We start from the raw sequence: 21,401 nt of genomic DNA on the forward strand, positions 1-21,401 counted from the left end.
GCAACTCATACGTTTCTTTCTGTCCCTCTCCTTTTTTCTCTCCTTCTCTTTCTCTTCCTCCTCTCCTTCCACCACTCCCCTCCCTTTTTCCTTAACCAGGAGAAGGCATTGTTTGGGGTGAGGGCCTGATCAAAAAACGCAGCCCGCCCAAACTGCGTCCTTTCTGTAAATTCAATAAGCCCACCTTAAAGATTTGCCTAATTAATGGATGACATCTTTGGCTAGAGGAGAGGCGAGGTATTTTGCTCGGGCTCGCTCATTGTTGGCCTCCTAATTAACTTTCCCAGGTCAGCCCCGGGTCTCAGCAACCTGGGAGAGAAGAGCTTCATTGTAAGAGTTGTAAACTTACTTTTTTTGCCTCGGCACTTAAAAGGGAAAGCAACTATAGGGAACAGAAAATATCCTATTTAAGGCCTTTGTGAGTGAACTGCCTGCACATGGTCCAATAAAGGAAGTCTTTTTAAATAAGCGTTCATGGTCGTCCCCACAGTCCTCCTCTCCCCTCCCTCTCTCCTCTCCTCTCCTCTCTTCTCTTTTCCTTTTTGGAGCAATGCAGAAAGGTTATGAATGATAGTTTGGGGTCTGAGGAGTGAAGGGCAAGGGCCAGTCTTCTGTGTACCATTTGTGTTTGAACCTTTTGAGAAAGTCTGAGGTTACTTTCTAGACTTTCTTGTCAGTTTGACAACTGTACGATTATCATTTCTCACTAAGAAGACAAAAAAAAATTCTACTTTTTAAATGTTACCATTATTACACTCATTGGACTATAGCCTTATTATCTCCTTCAATTAGGCCACCAACCAGCCAGACACACTCTCTTCCCCACAGCCTACAATGGCAACAGTGATGTGGGGGGCAATGTTTTCAACGGCTGCAATTTACATATATGTAACATATGAATATCATTAATCGCCACCAGGGAGCTTAAAGAACAATGTCAGTCATGGAGAATGAACATAACAACACAAATCATTATTTTGGAAAACAAAGAATCACTCAGTTACACCTTAACCTCCAACACCCCACACCCCACACCCCCTGTCTGCCCTGATACCTCCCCCTCCACCCACACCCCCGTCTGAGCCCAAAAATGAAGCCTCCACATGTCATGAGTGGGGTGTGATCTTCCCACAGTCAATGAGGCCAGCTTCAGCATCATTCATGTCTGGCCTGCTATTCAAGATGTTTACCATTTATTTGACCACATCCAGTGTCCCAAAGGCCCAAACTTCTCATAAGAAAAGAATACAGTACATACACACTACAATGTTTAACATTATGTTTAAAATATATATGTATAATATATATAATATTGATTAAAGTGTGTAAATAGAACTTAATCACTTTTCAGTTAAATTGGAAGCCTTCCTCAATGTAACGTAATGCATACTATGCAGTTATGTAGACAACAGCACTCTGTATTATGAACCATATACATTTTAAATGCTTGTTGCACAAAACACCATGATGTGACAATAATCAGATTTTTTTTTGTTTTTATCATCAATGGGTAATTTTAAACAGAAAATGTACTTAAGTCTCAACATAATTAGCAATAAACAGTGTAAATAAACTTGTAAACAGTGAAACCATGCAAGCGCATTAATTAATCAAGCCCAATGCATGTTTGGAACAACAGCTTTGAAAAGTTCAGTTAAATTTACTTATTTTATTTTCCAGTGAAATTTACTCAAATTAGCAAATAAATATGAAAAGGTTTTCTACTTGAGGATTAATACAGAATGGCACATTGTAAAATAGCAATCCTAAGTAATATTTCCTTATAAGCAAGGGTATTCATTTTTACATGTATGAATGTAGAATTTATTTAATATTTTCAAGTTCAAGCTTAAACAAACTTATTCGATGTGGAACCACAAATTATAATTTTGTTATTCAGTTTACAGCAGTCTGCAGGTGTATGGTTCAAATTGTTACATTTTTTTTTTTTACAATCTAGAGGTTTCATTTAGATAATTATTTTCCTTCTCTGTATTGAACTTTACAGCTGTACACTGTATTTTAGATACCTCAATATAAAAAATAAAGGTGTATAAGAAGGTCATTATTATAAAAAAATTAAAAAAGATATTTAGTAATATTTATTTATTTATTATTCACTTATGTACCCATAATAATTCATTTTAAAAGATTTTATTAATATAATTATTAACAAATAATTCATTTATATTATTCCCAATACCTCTCAGGATTTATCTGTGTAAATAGCACCACCACACCTATACAGAGTGTACCTGTAAGCTTTGTCAATGACAAGAAAAATGATTAGATTTTGACTCAAACAACACAAATGAAAACGTGAATGAATGTCACAAAAAATTCTTCTGAACAGTATGAAGATACACATAAGTATTTGTAGTCAGTGATGATGAGTACTGAATCATTTTAGCCAAATGAGATGTAATTAGGCTTAGTAAATGGTAATTAATCAGCTATATACTGAAGCAAATCCACTGACTAGAAAATGCTCTCTTGCCCATGGTGGAACACAGACGCAAGCTTAAAGAAGTCTCAGATCAGCCGGGGTGTATACATTTTGGTCCTTAGAGAGAAGGCTTTGGCTCATGTAAACATTTAGAAATTGTTACTATTATTAAATAAATAAAAAATAATTAAACAATAAATCAAAGTCATTTTCTCATTGTAATTGCCAATATTTGTTGCTGTACTGCTCTATATGCATCAAGGTCTGCAGAAAATACTTAAAATGCCTGTTGAATATGATGACATTTGCGACACAAGTCCAAGAGATCGTCTTTTTAGACCAATGGTTTACCACAATTCAGGACAAAAAAAAAAGAATTGAAAGATTTCAGTATAACTGTTATGAAATTCAGTCACCATGATCCAATTCCTTCACTGTTACTATGTGGTAACTGAAAGCACAAGTCAAAAGCACAAAATAAATTAATATACACCACCATATTATACTTATAACATAAAAACTGCTATGGCCCTATATGATTTGATGGGTTTTGGCAGGCAAATGATTTCTCTTAAATATTTCATTGATGAGATGTCACTTGAAGAGACAAATAAGAGCGTGCAAACAACAAGAAGACAATTGATGGCACAGCAAAATGAAGTTTGTCATTTTAAGCCCCTAAACTGTTTGTCAAAATGGTGTGAACGGCCAAAGTTTCTCTAGCCAGCTGTCATAATTTGTTAACGAGCCTTAAAAAAAAACAGAATGATAATGAGATGACAGAAAAAAGAGACAGGCAGTGAGAGAGGGTAGAGGGGGTACCCTTTATGAGTGACTGTGGAAGCGGAGAGTCGGTCCCCAGGGAGTCTCGTCAGGGGGTAACATCAGACCGATTTCAGCGCTGCAACATGATGGCATCTCTAATATTTTAATATTAATGAGTGAAAGCTTCTCAGTTCAGCCTGCCAGCACTCTCAACAGGTGCCTCAGCTCCTCTCCGCATAGAGTGGCAACCTCTGTCCTGTCCTGCTAAAGGAGCCTTGGATACGCTCGTATGATAACATCTCTAAGTCTCAGGGGGAGCACCGTGCCTTAAAGAGAGGGAGGGCAGGGAGAAAGGGAAATGGAATGAGTTAAGTCATCCATTTAAAAACTTAGACGATGAGGGGAGAAAGGAGCTCTCTTTTAAAGTCACCTCTCGTGAAGCCGAACCACGAGGTCTCGATATTTCTCCTCTTCTCTCAAACCCCCTTGAGAAAGAAATTGACTTTTGTTTGGAGTTTGTGAAAAGTGGGAATCAGGAGAAGGACAATGGGGCTCCCCATGGAGAGGACCCGAGTGAAGCCATCTCAAATCAGTCAGCCAAGGGACCAATTAATCCGGCCATTGTCAGGCCCAAGCCACTGCCAGCACATCAACACATTCAGAGCCCATTGTCCCGACCCTCCTGCAGTAGGATTTAGTCCGTCCAACAGCCAGTTTTGTCCAGGCCAGCTCAGGCGGAAGTTTCTCACTGACAATTTGCCCCAAATAGATTTGTCAGAAAGCGTCCATCGACCTGCCAGTTAGACAGGATGAGGTTGCGTTGTTGAGCCTTTATTACTATTATTAATATTTTTTAAATGTAGGCAGTATAATGGGAAATACTATATACTGTAAAGATGTATGGACAAGTGTATGTTTGATGGTGCAGGCCACAGACAGAATTAGCCATATGTAAGCTTCATGAGGAAATGTATATTATTATGCATACAGAACAAAAAAACAAGCCAAAATATTCTACAGTTAAATAAGAATTCTTAAAAAAGTATTTATGTCAGCTTTAAGAAGCTCTCTCTTTAATAAACATAAATATATTAATATACTTCCCTTGAAAATGCAGAAGGCCAAACTTGCTCTAATTTCTCAGTCATACCAACATGAAAAACAAATTATTGATCCAAAATGCATTTTTTTCATTACACCTTACCCTAATCTCAGCCGTAACATAATTTAAAATAATATAAAACATTCTTGACCAGGGAAAATAGCAAAATTGTTCTCTTGTTCGCTGTCTAATGTTAGACAAGTTAATTATTCACTACAGAAAATCTACAGACAAAAATATTAAATCATGGCTGTTGACAACAATGTGAATTACAAAGAATGCACAAAAATATGATAATACAGCTTGAAAAACATCTCACTTCTCTTGAGTGAGAGCAAGCAGCATTATGCACTCAGATACATTTATTTGATTTTTTTTATATTTTTTTTTTTACCAAAAACCAGTAAAAATTCTGGATTTTTTCATTTAAATATGAAACAGTTTATCAGACATCCCATATATTACAGCCCAAACTAGATAACATATGCATACACCGATCAGCCACAACATTTAAACCACCTGCCTACTATTGTGTAGGTACCCCTCATGCAGCCAAAACAGCGCCAACCCACATCTCAGAATAGTGTTCTGAGATGATTTACTTCTCACCACAATTGTACAGAGCAGTTATCTGAGTTACCATATACTTTGCCCAGTCTGGCCATTCTCTGTTGATCTCTCTCATCAACAAGGCATCAACAAGGTCCACAGAACTGCCCCTCACTGGATGTTTTTGGCACCACTCGTAATAAATTCTAGAGACTGTTGTGTGTGAAAATCCAAGGAGACAGAAATACTCAAACCAGCCCATCTGGCACCAACAATCATGCCACAGTGCAAATCACTGAGATCATATTTTCCCCATTCTGATGGTTGATGTGAATATTAACTGAAGCTCCTGACTCGAGTTTGCATGATTTTATGCACTGCAATGCTGCCACACGATTGGCTGGTTAGATAATCGCATGGGTGGTTGTTGGTGCCAGATAGGCTGGTTTGAGTATTTTTGTAACTGCTGATCTCCTGGGATAGTCTCTAGAATTTACTCAGAACGGTGCCAAAAACAAGAATCTTCCAGTTAGTGGTAGTTCTGCAGATGGAATTGCCTTGTTGATGAGAGAGGTCAACGGAGAATGGCCAGACTCGTAAGAACTGACAAAGTCTACGGTAACTCAGATAACTGCTCTGTACAATTGTGATGAGAACAATAGCATCTCAGAATGCTATTCTGAGATGTGGGTTGGTGCTGTTTTGATGGCACGAGGGGGACCTACACAATATTAGGCAGGTGGTTTTAATGTTGTGGCTGATCAGTCTATATCACATACATATACATGAATATACACTAATGTAGAATAGTCATGAGTCCTAAACCTCAATTATAAAAAACTGCTCTGAAAATGTGAAAAAGTGAACTAATGGCCCTGGTTATATCATTTTTAGTGACCTAATATTTTGCCCTGATAAATCATGGATTAGAAAGTAAACAATCCTTATTATATATTTTTATTGTTCGTAATAAACATGACTGATATGCTCACAAGATGTTTTTTTATGCTAAACTTAATCGTATTTCTGTTAAACAATGTTTTTCCACCTCATTGAAAATAGATAATGAATATATACTAATATATAAATGAAAATATTTAATGCATGTTACATTGCATTTTTTTCTGATACATTCTTACAGAAGAGTCTTTCTCTAAATGTTAATTAATTAGTTAGTTAAGTTAATAAAGGCAATTCAGGGACTGAAGTGCACTGAGAGTGGCCAAAATATTATATATATTAAGTGACTTAATCATATGCTCTGAGTTGCAGCAATCTACACTGTCCTTGCATCTTTTTCCTGGTTTGATGCTGCCTTGTTGATACATATATGTGTGTTTTTCTCAAAGTCTCAATTGTCTTTTCCAACATCTCCAACATGCTGTTGACCACAGAGTGGTTGCAGATAAGAAATGGTGTTGGTGTTGCTGTTCCTCTCCACTTTAAGGGCTAAGTAAGCAGTTGCATACTGATTCTGTCAAGCCAACAACTAGATACACAATCAGATGGTTCTTTGTCAGAGATTTTCATTGACTGTTATAGAGAGGAGAAACACAAGCACAAAAAAGTGAAAGCAAGCAGCCGGGGCAACCATGATGTTGGTTATGTTTGTGTAAAGACTATCTATGAATGACAGGATTAGGGTGAGTTAAGCAGATTACTACTAGCAGACCACCCCACCCCTAAGACACACAGGCATGCACACACACATACACACACACACACGCACACACACACACACACACACACATGTTGTGTTTCCATGTTTTATGGGGACTTTCCATAGACATAATGGTTTTTATACTGTACAAACTTTATATTCTATCCCCTAAACCTAACCCTACCCCTAAACCTAACCCTCACAGAAAACTTTCTGCATTTTTACATTTTCAAAAAACATAATTTAGTATGATTTATAAGCTGTTTTCCTCATGGGGACCGACAAAATGTCCCCACAAGGTCAAAAATTTCGGGTTTTACTATCCTTATGGGGACATTTGGTCCCCACAAAGTGATAAATACACGCTCACACACACACACACACACACACACACACAAACACACATACACATACAAACACATAGTTAGAGAAGGTGAGAGGTGGGATGAAAAAAGACAAACTAATGTGTTCACAATCAAAAGTAGCCCATCAAATATTAAAATTAACATTATGCTCTACACAGATCATACAGTATAGGCCTATCTAAAAGTCAACTTACTCAAAATCATTTTGATTCACTCCATGAATCACTTGGTGATGCCTAAATAGAAATCCAGTGTGGGGCACTGTGTTTTTCAGTCTGGCACCCAACGTCATAAAAAAATAACATTTGAATGTGCAGTCATTCACCTGTCAAATATCCTAATTTCTCTTCAGTGCAAGGAGATCATCATTTAAAGGAGGACATGACAATTACTAATTGCGATTAGATACGCCCCCGTTCGCCACATTTAGACCGAGAGTCAGGGCTCCCATGGCCCCGAGCTACCGTGGGAATGTTCATAATTAAACCTAAAATATGGGTGTCTGCTGGCGGCGGACACAACACGGCACGCTGTTAAGGTCAAGATGTCACTGCGCACGCTCTCAAAGGGGTACAGTAGGCTAGTGATTCTCCCTGTCCACGCAGGTGTTGCCTCAAGTCCAGAGCGAGCAGTCAGTAGAGCAGTAGCTTGAATTTTTCAAGGAGCCTCCGTCCAAAAATGCTTGTCGTATTGCTGTTTTCCATAACTCTCTTTAGTATATATATATATATATATATATATATATATATATATATATATATATAGTATATATATATATATATATTCTTCCTATAGTCCCTGTTGATGTTTAAACATCTAACCGATATATAAGAATGCATTTTGTACTGAAGACACTTTAAAAAAAAAAAAAAAAAAAAAGAGAGAGAGAGATGTTGCTGTGCGTTGAAGTCATTTGTTCGCACCTTGAGTGAGCGGTAGTAGCCTATATAGCATTCCTCTTGATTTAGAAAATAAAAAAATGCATAAAAATCCTCTATTTTAAACCTGTCAAGATGAGAACGCGAGGTGTATCTAATATTTGAGGTCGAGAGTGTCCTTGCTTGCAGTGATTGCTTGCAGTCATTCTACAAATGCAACAGGTGCACGCGCTTGACGGAGGGACCAGAGAAGTATATGAACGAATATATATAATGCTCACCCACAGAGAATAACTTAAAAAGTAATTATTTATACAAGTTATTAGAATATAATATAAAAGTTTAAATTATTTACAATTGTCTGTGAGCATTTCAGTAAGATCAAGCAAATTCGTATCTAATCAGTTGTAAAGAGGGGCAGGCTCTTTGAAAACGTTTGATTTTAAACAGCCTTCCTGATTCTAAACGCGACTAATCAATTCCTATACAGCTCACCACTGGTCTCTGACAGCGTCGTAACACACTGTGTATGGAATATCACTTAATTCGCCTCTGTGACGTCATGCGTGAGCAGGAGTTGAAGCAGAAGGCAGCGAAAGCTAAGTGGTCAAAGGAAGTTGGGCTCTCCTCCCACCTTCCTTCTCTCCCGCCCTATACTCTAATACATCTCATACATATTACCAAACCTTTAATCTGATGGTACACATCACAAAGTCACTCACCAAAGCTCAGGGTTGAGACACATTTCCCAGCTCTTTTTGTAGGCTACTGTTCTTGAGCTGTACTGTGCGGGTGCTTGGCGTTTTTACCATAAGGTGCACCAACTTTCCATGGCACTGAGAGACCAGGGACCGGCTTGGACATCTTGTCTGTGGGACTGCATCGATCTCATCCATCAACAATCAAACCAAATCTGGATTCTATTTGCTGAAGTGGAGCAACTTGGACACAATTATAGATAGCACTTATAGAAACCAGCGCAACCGTCGGTCACCGCAGTTTTATTGGAGCAGAAGTCTTCAACATGAGCAAGCCTGCTGGTTCAACAAGTGGTTGTTTGGATATTTTAAATGTCAAATCCAGTAAGTAGATTGTCTGTATTTTCGTTTATAATGTTGTTAGAAATAAATGATAAAGAACTTAATTTTTGTATGCGAAATACTTACTGAAATTATTGCGTAGAGGGTTCGCTGACAAAAACAAACAAAAACAAAACAAACAAAAAAACAAAAATCACAAAACTCACAGAGCTGCCAAAAGCAAATCTAAATGTGTGTAAACTGTTGCCTACTTGGCTGCAACTCTGGTAGCATCTCAAATCAGACAAAGCACTCAATATTAATATATATATGAGGCCTATAGGCGCAAAACAAGCTTAGAAACGTTTTAAAGTATAAATAAATTTATAGCTCAAATAATGATTTGACATCCTTGTTTTCACGTCACAATTAATTTGTAAATAGTATATTACTTACTGAAATTCTGAAAAATAACAGTTTCTATTTTAACAGCCTGTAGAGTGTTAAAAAGTTATGATTTGCTCCAAAGGTATGCATAAATGTGACAGCAAAGCTGATCTGAGTTTTTCTCATTAGGCTGTTTTAAGCATCTCGTTTGGAATCATATGAGCCTCAGTTCATTTCAATGAAAGTGCTCTAATTTTCAACTATAATTAATATTGTGTTGGCAATTCCTCATTTAACAGCTGCAGACAAAATGATACATTTCCTGACATCAGGGTGCATTTTTTTTTAAAGGCAAGCTTGTAATACATTTGTGCTAATAAAAATAAGATGCGCCTCTATTTGGCTTTTTTCGAGAAAAAATATGAAAGTTTTAATTAACGTGATTAGCAACTTTTATATAATTAAAAATATACTTTGAAATTAGGCACCTCAATCACAATTATTTATAATGCACATTAATTAGTCATGCTTATCCATTTAAGAAAATATATTATTTTATATTAAATAAAAAAACGAACATTTATGTACCCTTTTATTTCAGCCCAAATTAGCTGGCCAGTTTCCTTTAATAGGCCTGCTATAATTTTTTTGTTAAAAGATTTCGTTTGAGGCCTAAACTTTTCGTTCATTATTTTGAACGTCTAGCCCAATAAAACCTTTTGGTGATGTTTAACAAGTATTTCACTCAATATATTTCCCATTTAACAATTTATTTACGGTAGCATTATATAAAAACCTTTTTTATTTTACAGGGGTAAAATGTGCACTGTTTGGGTGGTCGAAGGCCCATTAAGTTCAGAGTTTCTCACAGCTGCACGTAACCCAGTGCAGCAGGTTTCAAGGTTGATGCTGATTACAGTAATGAAATATGTCATGTCTTTAAACAATTACAGCGCACATTGCAACACACAGGGACCCCCATAGGAGAAAGTTAAAGACGTGTAGGCCTACCCTTCGCTAAAGCAAACCCGCCTTCAAAGTCGCTATGCGTTCCTTACCAACTCATTGAGCTATTTTAATTTCACACCTTTGTTCCAAAATGGTCATATTATGTGATGATTGCTTTTTGAAGTATTTGAGGGACGGTAAGTCACTCTGACTTCTTGAAATAATAGTTGTCTGGTTTGATGCATTTCACAGCTATCACAAATAAAGCAATTGAGACTTTGTATTTATTTCAGATGCATTAAAAAGATATATAAAGCGCTCGCTGATTTTGAGCACGTCATAATTTGAGAGAAATATTAAAAGTTTCAAAACGATACCGTGACAAAGCAACAAGTTGTCTCCATCAAAAGACAGGTGCTCTTTATTCAGCCATGCAAAATGCAAGTACCGACTGTTGCTGATGAAACATTCAGGTTCATTTAATCTAGGCTACATATTATCAAGACTTTGACACATGGGCGAGATTCCCACCACTCTGGCGTTTCAAAATAGGCCACTACACAGATAAATCGTCCGTCACTTCCCCGTGAATTGGTTAGTAAAGTCATATTATGAAATAAAAATGCCATTATAATTTTTGAACGCTGAATTTATTTATTTATTAGAACATCTGGCATACACTGAAAGTGTGTTTTCTAAAAATGTAACAGGTCCCCCCTTCCTATTACTTGTTTAGAAAGCCAGAGTGCATGAAGTCGTTTTCCTGCTCTGTCGTTACTGGTCTATCCGAATTCCCATGCTACCACTTTTTGACGGGTCACTGGAAAATCAATGAGCAGGTGGACCTATGTCAGTGTAATTACATAGCCGTTACTCTAAACAACTCCCACATAGGCCTATATGCAAATATACCTCTATTGACAGACTTAAATACGGAAAAAAAGTGTTTTACACAAGAAAAATCACAATTTTCATTTACTCCGAATTCATTTGCATACACTTCATTTGAGTCGCTAAAACGCACTGGTGCGTATTATGCTCATCTCCCGTGTCATTCCCTAATCCGCGAGCCTATAGACGGCGCGAAGAAAGCAGTTGCCGAGCTTTATTATGAAGCGGGGTTGGCAGCTTGTCGAGACCAGGCCAGTCAGACGAGGCTCAATGGGGAAATCATTAAGTTAACACTCTCCCTAATGTCGCCATTGTGCGAGTCACATTGTTTTATGAGACCCGCGATATGAAGCTTCCCACCAACGTGCCCTCAACGTATGCCTAGGCCCCTTTATGGTTAACAATTGCAATGAACTGACACATTAAATGTATGTCCTATAACTCAATATGTGACAACGATTGTTTGTTTAGTTATTGGGCTATTGATTGGGGGCGGTCCCGAAAGGGATTTCTAAAACTTTGTCAAGTTAAAGTGAATACACTACAAATCTACAACAACTTAACACAAACATATAGGCCTGTGTAGCCTTTGGATTTAAATCACGTTTGAATTTTGGATTAAAAAAATAAAAATAAGATAGGCCTACATTTCAGCACAAGTAGCCTAAGTCTATGTGTTGTTAGGCCAATGACGTGACTGAATAATAGCCTATATTCTTTTCCAGGTCGGATTCTGGACATTCCATGTAAAGTGTGTGGCGACCGAAGTTCTGGAAAGCACTACGGTGTTTATGCGTGTGATGGCTGCTCGGGATTTTTCAAGAGGAGCATCAGGAGAAACAGAACGTATGTCTGCAAATCTGGCACACAGGTGAGCTCCTAATCAAATACAGCGAAGTGTTTGAACCATAACACCATCAGCTAATTTGAACTAAGCAAGCGCGTCTAAGGACTAGATTACACCTCCAGTGATTTTCCTAATTGGAAGATTATCCCAGAAGTGAGCCCCCTCCCGCGCCTTTGAGGGCCCTTTGCCCCGTCTAGTGTAACAGGTGTAATCCAATCTAACGCACTGGCAGGACTGGGTGGATTTGGAGAGCGGTAGGCGGGAATGAGATTATTGGTCGTGCGGCGGGGGAGCGAGTCAATAGCCGTCATTACTCTGCAATTCCCACATACCTGTGGAGCGGAGATCGTTGGAGAATATAGCAGGCTGTATCTTATTTGTAGGCTATGTCATTACTGCTAAAGGAAACCTTCTGTAGCCTATTTACTTATTCTTCCGATCTTTTCTTCTCTCTCTTTTTTTTCTCAGGGCGGTTGTCCAGTAGACAAGACACACAGAAACCAGTGTCGTGCATGTCGCTTGAAAAAGTGCCTAGAAGTGAATATGAATAAAGATGGTAAGTGCGTGCTAGTTTTTCTTTTTCATTCTTTTTTCTTTTCAAGACATATAAGTTAGCCAAATAGAAAATGTGTTAGTGCCTATGATGGCTGTAATCCCATTTGTTAGATGCAGATAACTTTTCCGTTGCAATACTTTTTTCTTTCTTCATATGATTAAAATAACTAACTGCATGACTGTCTTTTCTCGTATATCAATACAGCCGTGCAGCACGAGAGAGGACCGAGGACGTCAACCATTCGGAAGCAGGTGGCTCTGTATTTCCGAGGGCATAAAGAGGTGAACGGTTCGTCAGCTCACTTTCCATCCACGTCTATCCCGGGGCCGCCATTTTTCACAACAGTCACGCAATTGGAACCTCACAGTCTGGATTTAAATACGGTCACCACTACACCGGAGCGACAGGCCATTGTGGGACTCGCTCAGCCCACACCGAAGGTAAAACATGTTGCGTTACAACAATGTATAGTTTAATTACCAAATATTTAATTTAGTTATAGTTAAACTCCTAATTTAACTCATATTTAAAGTAGTTTGATCTCTTTTTCCTCTCTTGTCATCTGATCGGTTTGCAGTATCCTCATGAAGTTAGTGGCACTCCCATGTACCTGTATGAAGTGGCGACTGAGTCTGTGTGTGAGTCAGCTGCTCGACTGCTCTTCATGAGTATTAAATGGGCCAAGAGTGTTCCGGCCTTTTCTACCCTCCCTTTACCTGACCAGGTAAACAAGTCAATTTTTTGTTGATGTTGAAAATTTAGTGAAATTATGAGATTTATTCTTGGTCACAATTGTTGCCGGTGCTGTGGGAATGCGGAGTAAAATACAGTCAGTTTGATAAGTTGCAAATAATAAAGTTACAATTTTATACAGTGGCGGTCAAAAGTTTGGAATAATGTACAGATTTGGTTGTTTCGGAAGGAAATTGGTACTTTAATTCACCAAAGTGGCATTCAACTGATCACTGATTGATACTGCCAAAAAAAAAACATAAGATTTCATAAAAAGGTGTACATACAGTCTTCGAAGACAAAGGACAACTGGCTCTAACAAGGACAGAAAGAGATGTGGGAGGCCAGATGTACAACTAAACAAGGGGATAAGTACATCAGAGTCTCTAGTTTGAGAAATAGACACCTCACATGTCCTCAGCTGACAGCTTCATTGAATTCTACCTGCTCAATACCAGTTTCATGTACAACAGTAAAGAGAAGACTCAGGAGGCCTTATATGAAGAATAGCAAAGAAAAAGCCACTTTTGAAACAGAAAAACAAAAACAAAATGTTAGAGTGGGCAAAGAAACACAGACATTGGACAACAGATAATTGGAAAAGAGTGTTATGGATCTTAACCCCATTCAGCTTTTGAGGGATCAGCTAGACTGTAAGGTGTGTGAGAAGTGCCCGACAAGTCAGCCACATTTATGGCAAGTGCTACAGGAAGTGTGTGGTGAAATGTCACCCGAGTATCTGGACAAACTGACAGCTAGAATGCCAAGGATCTGCAAAGCTGATATTGCTGCACGTGGAGGATTTTTTGAGAACTCTTTGAAGTAGTTTAATTCAAGTAATTTTTCACATTATTAATGTCCTGACTATACATTGTGATCAGTTGAATGCCACATTGGTGTATAAAAGTACCAATTTCTTTCCATAAGAGCAAAATCTGTACATTTTGCCACCAGGTAGGCCTATATTTTATGTTACTATCAAGCAATTGTTTGGGAAAAGGGAATGAAAAACCAAGAACTATAACAGCATATTTATTTGTACTTTTACTTTTTTTTTTTTTTGTAATAATACTTTGAAATCTGCAATTTTATAATGGGAGGCAATCAGTGGCCTGTTCAAAAGTCTCTATTTCCCAACAATCACAATTGTGACCACTTACATATTTACATGTCCTGTGAGCATGATTTATATGAGGCTAAGCAGTTTTCTATAGTATACACTGTATACTATAGAAACTATAGTATACAGTGTATCATCACAGGTTGTATTTGCTTGCTTTTATGGAGTTTTGACCAACCTGTGGAATTTATTGGCTGAGGTCATGTGACTATTTGCACAACTCATGTAAAAAGATTGACATGAAATCAAGACAGTCTGCACAATTGAATCATTTATAATTGACAACTCTTTTAGACCCTTCAAATTTCAAACTAAATTTCAGCCACAATTGTAACCGGTGGTATTAAATGATTATTTCCCCACCTTATTTTAACAATAATTATGTCCTCAAGAGGGAAACTAAATCCAAATGTTGTGTGCGTGTGTGCGTTACATCCATTAATGAAAACTATTGATTTTATTTGATTATCTTTTTTGTAGTTGATCCTTTTAGAAGATGCATGGAGGGAACTATTCGTATTGGGCATAGCACAGTGGGCCATTCCTGTGGACTCCAGCACTCTCCTAGCAGTTTCAGGTAGGCCATGCAACATTTGATGTCTCCAGCAATTTTGGAGCTGTCCTTGGATATTATCAAAGCTGAAATACGCATCTTACAATTTAAAGACATGACAAAGGGCTATAGTAGTTTCTATTTTAGGCTATACTGTTATTAACAAACTTATTTTCATACTTTGATTTATCATCTCTTAGGAATGAACACAGACAACACAGATTCACAGAGGCTAAACAAAATCATCTCAGAGATCCAGGCACTGCAGGAGGTAGTGACGCGTTTCAGACAGCTTAGGCTGGATGCAACAGAGTTTGCGTGCCTAAAGTGCATCGTCACCTTTAAAGCAGGTAAAGCAAAATAAATAAAATTTTTAAAACAAAGTAGCTTTAATAAAATGTACAGTATATAATATTCAGACATTACAAATAAAAAATTGCTTGAAGGTTTATTCAAATGTAATATGTTTTATTGCTATGCACATGACAGCTATGACCAATCAGTTTAAAACTTATTTTTGTTCTTACACAGTTCCAACACACAGTGGTTCGGAACTGAGAAGCTTTCGCAATGCAAGTGCCATTGCAGCCCTTCAAGATGAGGCCCAGCTGACTCTCAACAGCTACATTCACACCAGGTATAGCTAAAACTCCCTGAAACCCGTGGAAACTAACATGCATGTAAAATAAACAGTAAATAAAGTTTTAATGTAGCCTAATGTTTGTGTTTCAGGTACCCCACTCAGCCGTGTCGCTTTGGGAAACTGTTGTTACTCTTGCCCGCTCTACGTTCAGTTAGTCCATTCACCATTGAAGAGGTGTTCTTCAAAAAGACAATCGGAAATGTCCCAATCACACGATTACTCTCCGATATGTACAAGTCCAGTGATATATGAGCTACACCGATGACAGAGAAAGAAAACATTGCAACTTTGACCTTGACATTCACATGGACGCTGAGACACTGCGGATGTTAGTTGAAGCCCTAATGTGATACTTCACACACTTGTTTGGATAATAAAGCATTACCAATGTCCAGATGTTTTTTACACAGGGAAATGAAAAAGACTGAATCTCAACTGGTTAGAAGAAGAAAAGAAAAAAGAAAACGTAACCAAAAAATTCGAAACAGTAATTTTCTAATTGATTTACTTTTAAAATATTTAAGTTTGTTTATGGAAGTAACTTAACAAGCTTTATCTGTTCTTGTTCTGTCAAGATTAAAAACAAAAGTCTTTTAGTTTGTAATCATGTTTGAAAGGATTGTCCGTGAGGTTATGTACAATCATTCATTGCAACGGGACGTTTCATTGAGTCCTTACGGCCAATGGTGTTTTATTTCAGCATCGCTTTTATGATTTGTGTGTAATGTTCTGTCCACAAGAACTTTGAAAGAAACCAAAAAAATAAACCATGAAGTAGCATTGCAGGGAAGTAGGTGCTGTCCCTTTGACATGAGTCACAACTGTTGTAAGAATATGTTCTTATAGGTCATTTCTCCAGCAGTTCCAGTTGTAATCAAATACACCTGAACCAGCTAATCAAAGTCTTCAGGTTACTTGAAGTACACACTGGAGTGTAGAAGGTTGGAATTAAACTCTATGGGACTGAGCACCACTGACTTCATGCATCACGTAATTACTCATTCAGGTGACTGGGAGGCCACAGCACCCTTTTGACCTTAATATAAGATTAGGGTTCACATGCAGGGCATTTCAGGGCATTTTGTTGTTATTGTATGCCCACACAACAAATGTAATTTAATTGATGTTTAAAACCTGTTTCTGCTCTATAAGAGGCCCATATCAGAGGCTACTATTTAAAACCTTTCTTTGAGTAGTTACTAACACAGGAAAAGAGACACAATCAGCACTTGGAATTATTATTATTTAATTTTTTTAGTTTGTAAATACATTTCTGGTTGTACAGTGATAATGTTTGTGAACATTGTTAAAAAATATTAAAATAAATATTGAATATTGATCGCCTGGTCCTTCAACCACTGCAGTGTTTTGGGGGGTTTCTCTGGCTTCTTTTTACAGTCATTATCTATTATAATGGCAGATCACAAAAAAAAAATATGTGCGTTATTGGGAGCAGCGAGTGAGTTATTACACAGTGTAAGACATTTTTGTTTGTTTTTGGTTCCTGGGTAGTGTTCTTTCCTAATGGCTTATACCTCAAAATTATAGAAAATGGCTATTATTCCCCACAAACTTCGCTTTTCTGACCAGGACAGTGATATTTTGAAATGTACCTATTTCCAGTGAGAAAACCAAATTCTCCAAATATGAATCCAAATGAAAATGTATTTATACTAAAGTATTACAAAAACTACTCCAAGAATTACGATTATACTGTTAATCACCTTTACGGATCAGCCCCCAAATGTAGTCTCCCATCAGTTCTCGTTATACTGTCCTTGGTAGCGGCATTCCAAGTCCAGTATATCCTGATGGAAGTGCTCGTCTTGCTCCTCCGAGTATGCTCCCATGTTCTTCTTGAATTTATCAAGATGAGCATCAAGGATATGAACTTTGAGGGACATCCTGCAGCCCATTGTGCCGTAGTTCTTAACCAGAGTCTCAGCCAGCTCCACATAGTTTTCGGCCTTGTGAACCACTGGAAACACCAAAGTTCATATCCTTGATGCTCATCTTGATAAATTCAAGGAGAACATAGGAGCATACTCGGAGGAGAAAGGCGAGTGCTTCCATCAGGATATACTGGACTTTGAACACCGCTACCAAGGACAGTATAACGAGAACATGATGGGAGACTACATTTGGGGGCTGATTCATGAAAGTGATTTACAATATAATCGTAAATCTCGAAAAACGAAATAAATATTTTTTGTATATTTTAGTATCTTTTTACTTTAGTATAAATACATGTTCATTTGGATTCATATGTTGTTGTTCTTTGGACTTTATGTGAACAAAAAAGACACAAATTTGCCCGTTTTCTCATTGGAAATGGGTACATTTCAAAATATCATTGTCCTAGTCACAAAATCAAAGTTTGTGGGGAATAAGTCATTTTCTATACGTTTGAGGCATAAGCCATTAGAAAATAACACTTACTACCCAGGAACAAAAATTGTGTTACATAGTGTTATTATAATATTTATAAATATACAGTATATATTATTATAATAATTACTATCATGCAGAACTATTTGATTTCTCCATTTCTTAGCAATTAATGAACTATTAGTTTAATGTAAAATACATAAAATTATTGGTAAAATTAACAATTTATGGCATGTATAATTATGCAACAATCTAGGATTTTTTTCAAATATTTGTAGAGCAACCGCTGTATGTGACCTGTAAAGCTGGCAATTGCATGTCAATGGCAAACAAGTCAGATGAACCCAGGTGAGAGGAGAAACACTAAATATTAAGAACAAGGAGAGTTTGTCATAAAAATGTGATCTTTAGGGAAGTATAGGCTACACCTGGCCACAGCAGGAATGAAAAGTGTGAAGTATTTAGTATAAAATGATTTTTTTAATGGTATCATATTGTTGTATAAAAAAAAAAAAAAACATTTTTAATGATTTATACTGTTGTATTTTATTTTATGGCCATTATTAACTGTATTAATGTTACTATTCATTAAATGTATTAAATAAATGTAATATATTTAATTAAACCTATTAAATGTATTTAATTCATACATTATTCATTATACTTCATATATAAATATCATGTGTAAATGTTGTTATTAATATTATTGGTTTGATAGTAACATTAAAAGTAATATTGCCTCATTAAGTAGCTTCAATAGCTAGCTACTATCTGATAGTAACTTGTATGTAGCCAACTACTTTTTCAAGAGTAGCTTGACTGTAGCTTAACCACATAACATTATGAGTAGTTTGTAGCTGGTCAAACTACAGTTTCAAAGTAGCTTCCCCATCACTGACTAAATGGGGATAGAAAGAGGTTCATGTCTGTACATAAGTGCATACTGAACCATTGCCGATACAATACCCTGCATGGACCTTGAGTGAAGTTGCTGTGACTAGCACGGCTCAGAGTTTCAAGCACTCTTTCATAAATCAAGGGCTTTGCCTAAATTGCATTTTTTTTATCTTCGTTTTTTGATAGAGAGGATACAATAGATAGAAACATGATTGCGATGAAAACTTTAAATCCAATTTAGTCAATTCCTTTTTAATGGGCTGCACTGATATGGAACGAACTCCAAGGTTACATGAGCCAAGAGACCGTGTTTTTCCCTTTACCTTAGCTAGTATTATCATGCATTGAGTCTCTACACTGAAAAAAATTAAGTGTTGGAATTTACTTAAAATATATATATAGCATTTTTGCATCATGCTTTTAAGTAAATTCATCTTATGGTCATTTAATGTCAACTTAACTAGAAAACCTGTAAGATATGCACAAATGTATCAGTTAATTCAACTTTATTTACTTGAAGATGTATGTCACACAAATAAGGTTTTTCAACTAATAGCCAAATGTTTCAAATGAACTTTAATATGATGGTTTATACTTCATTTAATTGGCTCAAAAAAAATTATGACTGAGGTCAGTCATTAAAACATTTGATTCCCAAAGAAGTGCAAATAAATCTGCATTTTAGTTTGCGCCAGGAACAATAACACTGATTGAACAAGGTTTCAACTTCACTAAAGGAAACACTAATCACCCTAATGTTGACTTTAAGAAACAACTAATTTCAGTAAAACAACATCAAGTATACCAAAAGAGCTAAAATCTCTATGAATTTTTAATAAAAACAAATTAAATGCCCAAATAAGTTACTTTTAAACAAAAAAAAACTTGCTAAAATTACTGTGGGTATTCCCCACAACCTCAGTTCTGTACTTGATCTTTTGAGTTAGTAGCACTTAAAAACTTTATTTTATGGACTTTTAAGCCAAAGAAGTTCAACAATTATTATTTTACTATATATATATATCACTCCAAGTTCACCTTATAATGAATATTTTGTTTTGTACAAATTAATGCAAATTAAGTAAAGATACAATTTTATAAATATGTAAGTTTCTGAGTAGAAACTTGTAATTTTCGTAACTAATCATTATATTTCTTTAATATTTGCATCCTGTCTACTATAGGCAGGAGACTGCAACGTCTTATATAGCAATTAGAAACAATTGAAACACAACTGTTTTCCAATAACATTGCAGATTACGCTCTTAAAGGAACAGTTCACCCAAAAATTTCAATTTAGCTTAAAATTTTGGTCATCATTCACCTGCATTGTATGGACCTACAGAGCTATTCTTCTTAAAATCTTTGTGTTCTTCAGAAGAAAGAAAGTAATACACATCTGGGATGGCATGAGGGGGTGTAAATAATGAGAGAATTTGACTTTCCTTTAAGATACTTGTATACTAAGGGGGCCTGGGTAGCTCAGTGTTAAAGACACTGGCTACCACCCCTGGGATTCGCTAGTTAGAATCCCAGGGTGTGTTGAGTGACTACAGCCAGGTCTCCTAAGCATCCAAATTGGCCCAGTTGCTAGGGAGGGCAGAGACACACGGGGTAACCTCCTCGTGGTCATTATAATCTGGTTCGCTCTCGGTGGGGTGTGTGGTGAGTTGTGCGTGGATGGCGCAGTGGATGGCTTGAAGCCTCCACATGTGATATATCCCTGCGGTAATGCGCTCAATAAGCCACGTGATAAGATGTGCAGATTGATGGTCTCAGACGTGGAGGCAGCTGAGATTTGTCCTCCGCCACCAGGATTGAGGCGAGTCACTAAGCCACCATGAGAACTTAGAGCACATTGTGCATTTCAAATTGGGGAGAAAGAGGAAATTTATATTTAAAAACAAATACCTGTATACTTAGTCATGACTATTTAACAAGGATTATACTGCCTGCTTTCCAATTCAGAATGCATCATCAGACATAAGTAGAATTTGAGAGCAATGTTAAAGGAGCTATAAGGTTCAGAAGCCGAATAATAGGTTCAGAAGCCGAATAATTTTCCCCACTATAACTAGGAAAGTGCATATAATTTAGAGAAATTAAGCCTGGCAAACAATTTTGCTTCTTTATTATTATGCTATTGGATATGTGGTATTTGTCGCTCTGTTGTAAAGTCACTTAAAGTTATTAAAAGAATTATGTTATTACTGAAAACATGTAGGCCTATTCTAAGTAGACCACATAAATGCTAAATAGCCTGTACATTTAAACACTATGTTAAGTGAAAATGTGTTTTTGGGTGGTATAACACTGACTGTTTAATAGACAGACGCATGTCGCACAACTGTAATGTAAATTACATAGTTACAACAACACGCGCACCTTACAGAAACATCACTCTAGACTCCTAGAATATTAATACAATCTCTTTTGTACCCATGGTGATTTCAGAACCCTGAAATTGTCATATATTAAAGGGATAGTTCACCAAAATGCTAATTCTGTCATCCTTTACACATTCTTACATCGTTTCATACCCGTATGACTTACTTTCTTCTGTTGAACACTTAAGGCAGAATGTTGACAACTTCAGTCACCATTCACATTATGTAAAAAGAAAAGCAGTGTCAACATTCTTCAATATCTCCTCTT

At 36.9% G+C, this 21,401-nt stretch overlaps 1 protein-coding gene across 1 annotated transcript; it reads left to right on the forward strand.

The window, feature by feature from the left end:
- The first annotated feature begins 3,757 nt into the window (after positions 1-3,757).
- LOC127622477 (nuclear receptor subfamily 2 group E member 1-like) lies at positions 3,758-15,857 on the forward strand. The gene is made up of 9 exons (XM_052096577.1): positions 3,758-4,010; positions 11,736-11,881; positions 12,326-12,413; positions 12,618-12,853; positions 12,991-13,137; positions 14,746-14,842; positions 15,019-15,168; positions 15,350-15,455; positions 15,551-15,857. Exons 1-9 carry the CDS (start codon positions 3,758-3,760, stop codon positions 15,711-15,713), a joined length of 1,386 nt encoding a protein of 461 aa, XP_051952537.1. The 3' UTR covers positions 15,714-15,857.
- The last annotated feature ends 5,544 nt before the right edge of the window (positions 15,858-21,401 follow it).

The sequence above is a fragment of the Xyrauchen texanus genome, chromosome 28 (genome assembly GCF_025860055.1).
Source record: "Xyrauchen texanus isolate HMW12.3.18 chromosome 28, RBS_HiC_50CHRs, whole genome shotgun sequence".
NCBI classification, from domain to species: Eukaryota; Metazoa; Chordata; class Actinopteri; order Cypriniformes; family Catostomidae; genus Xyrauchen; species Xyrauchen texanus.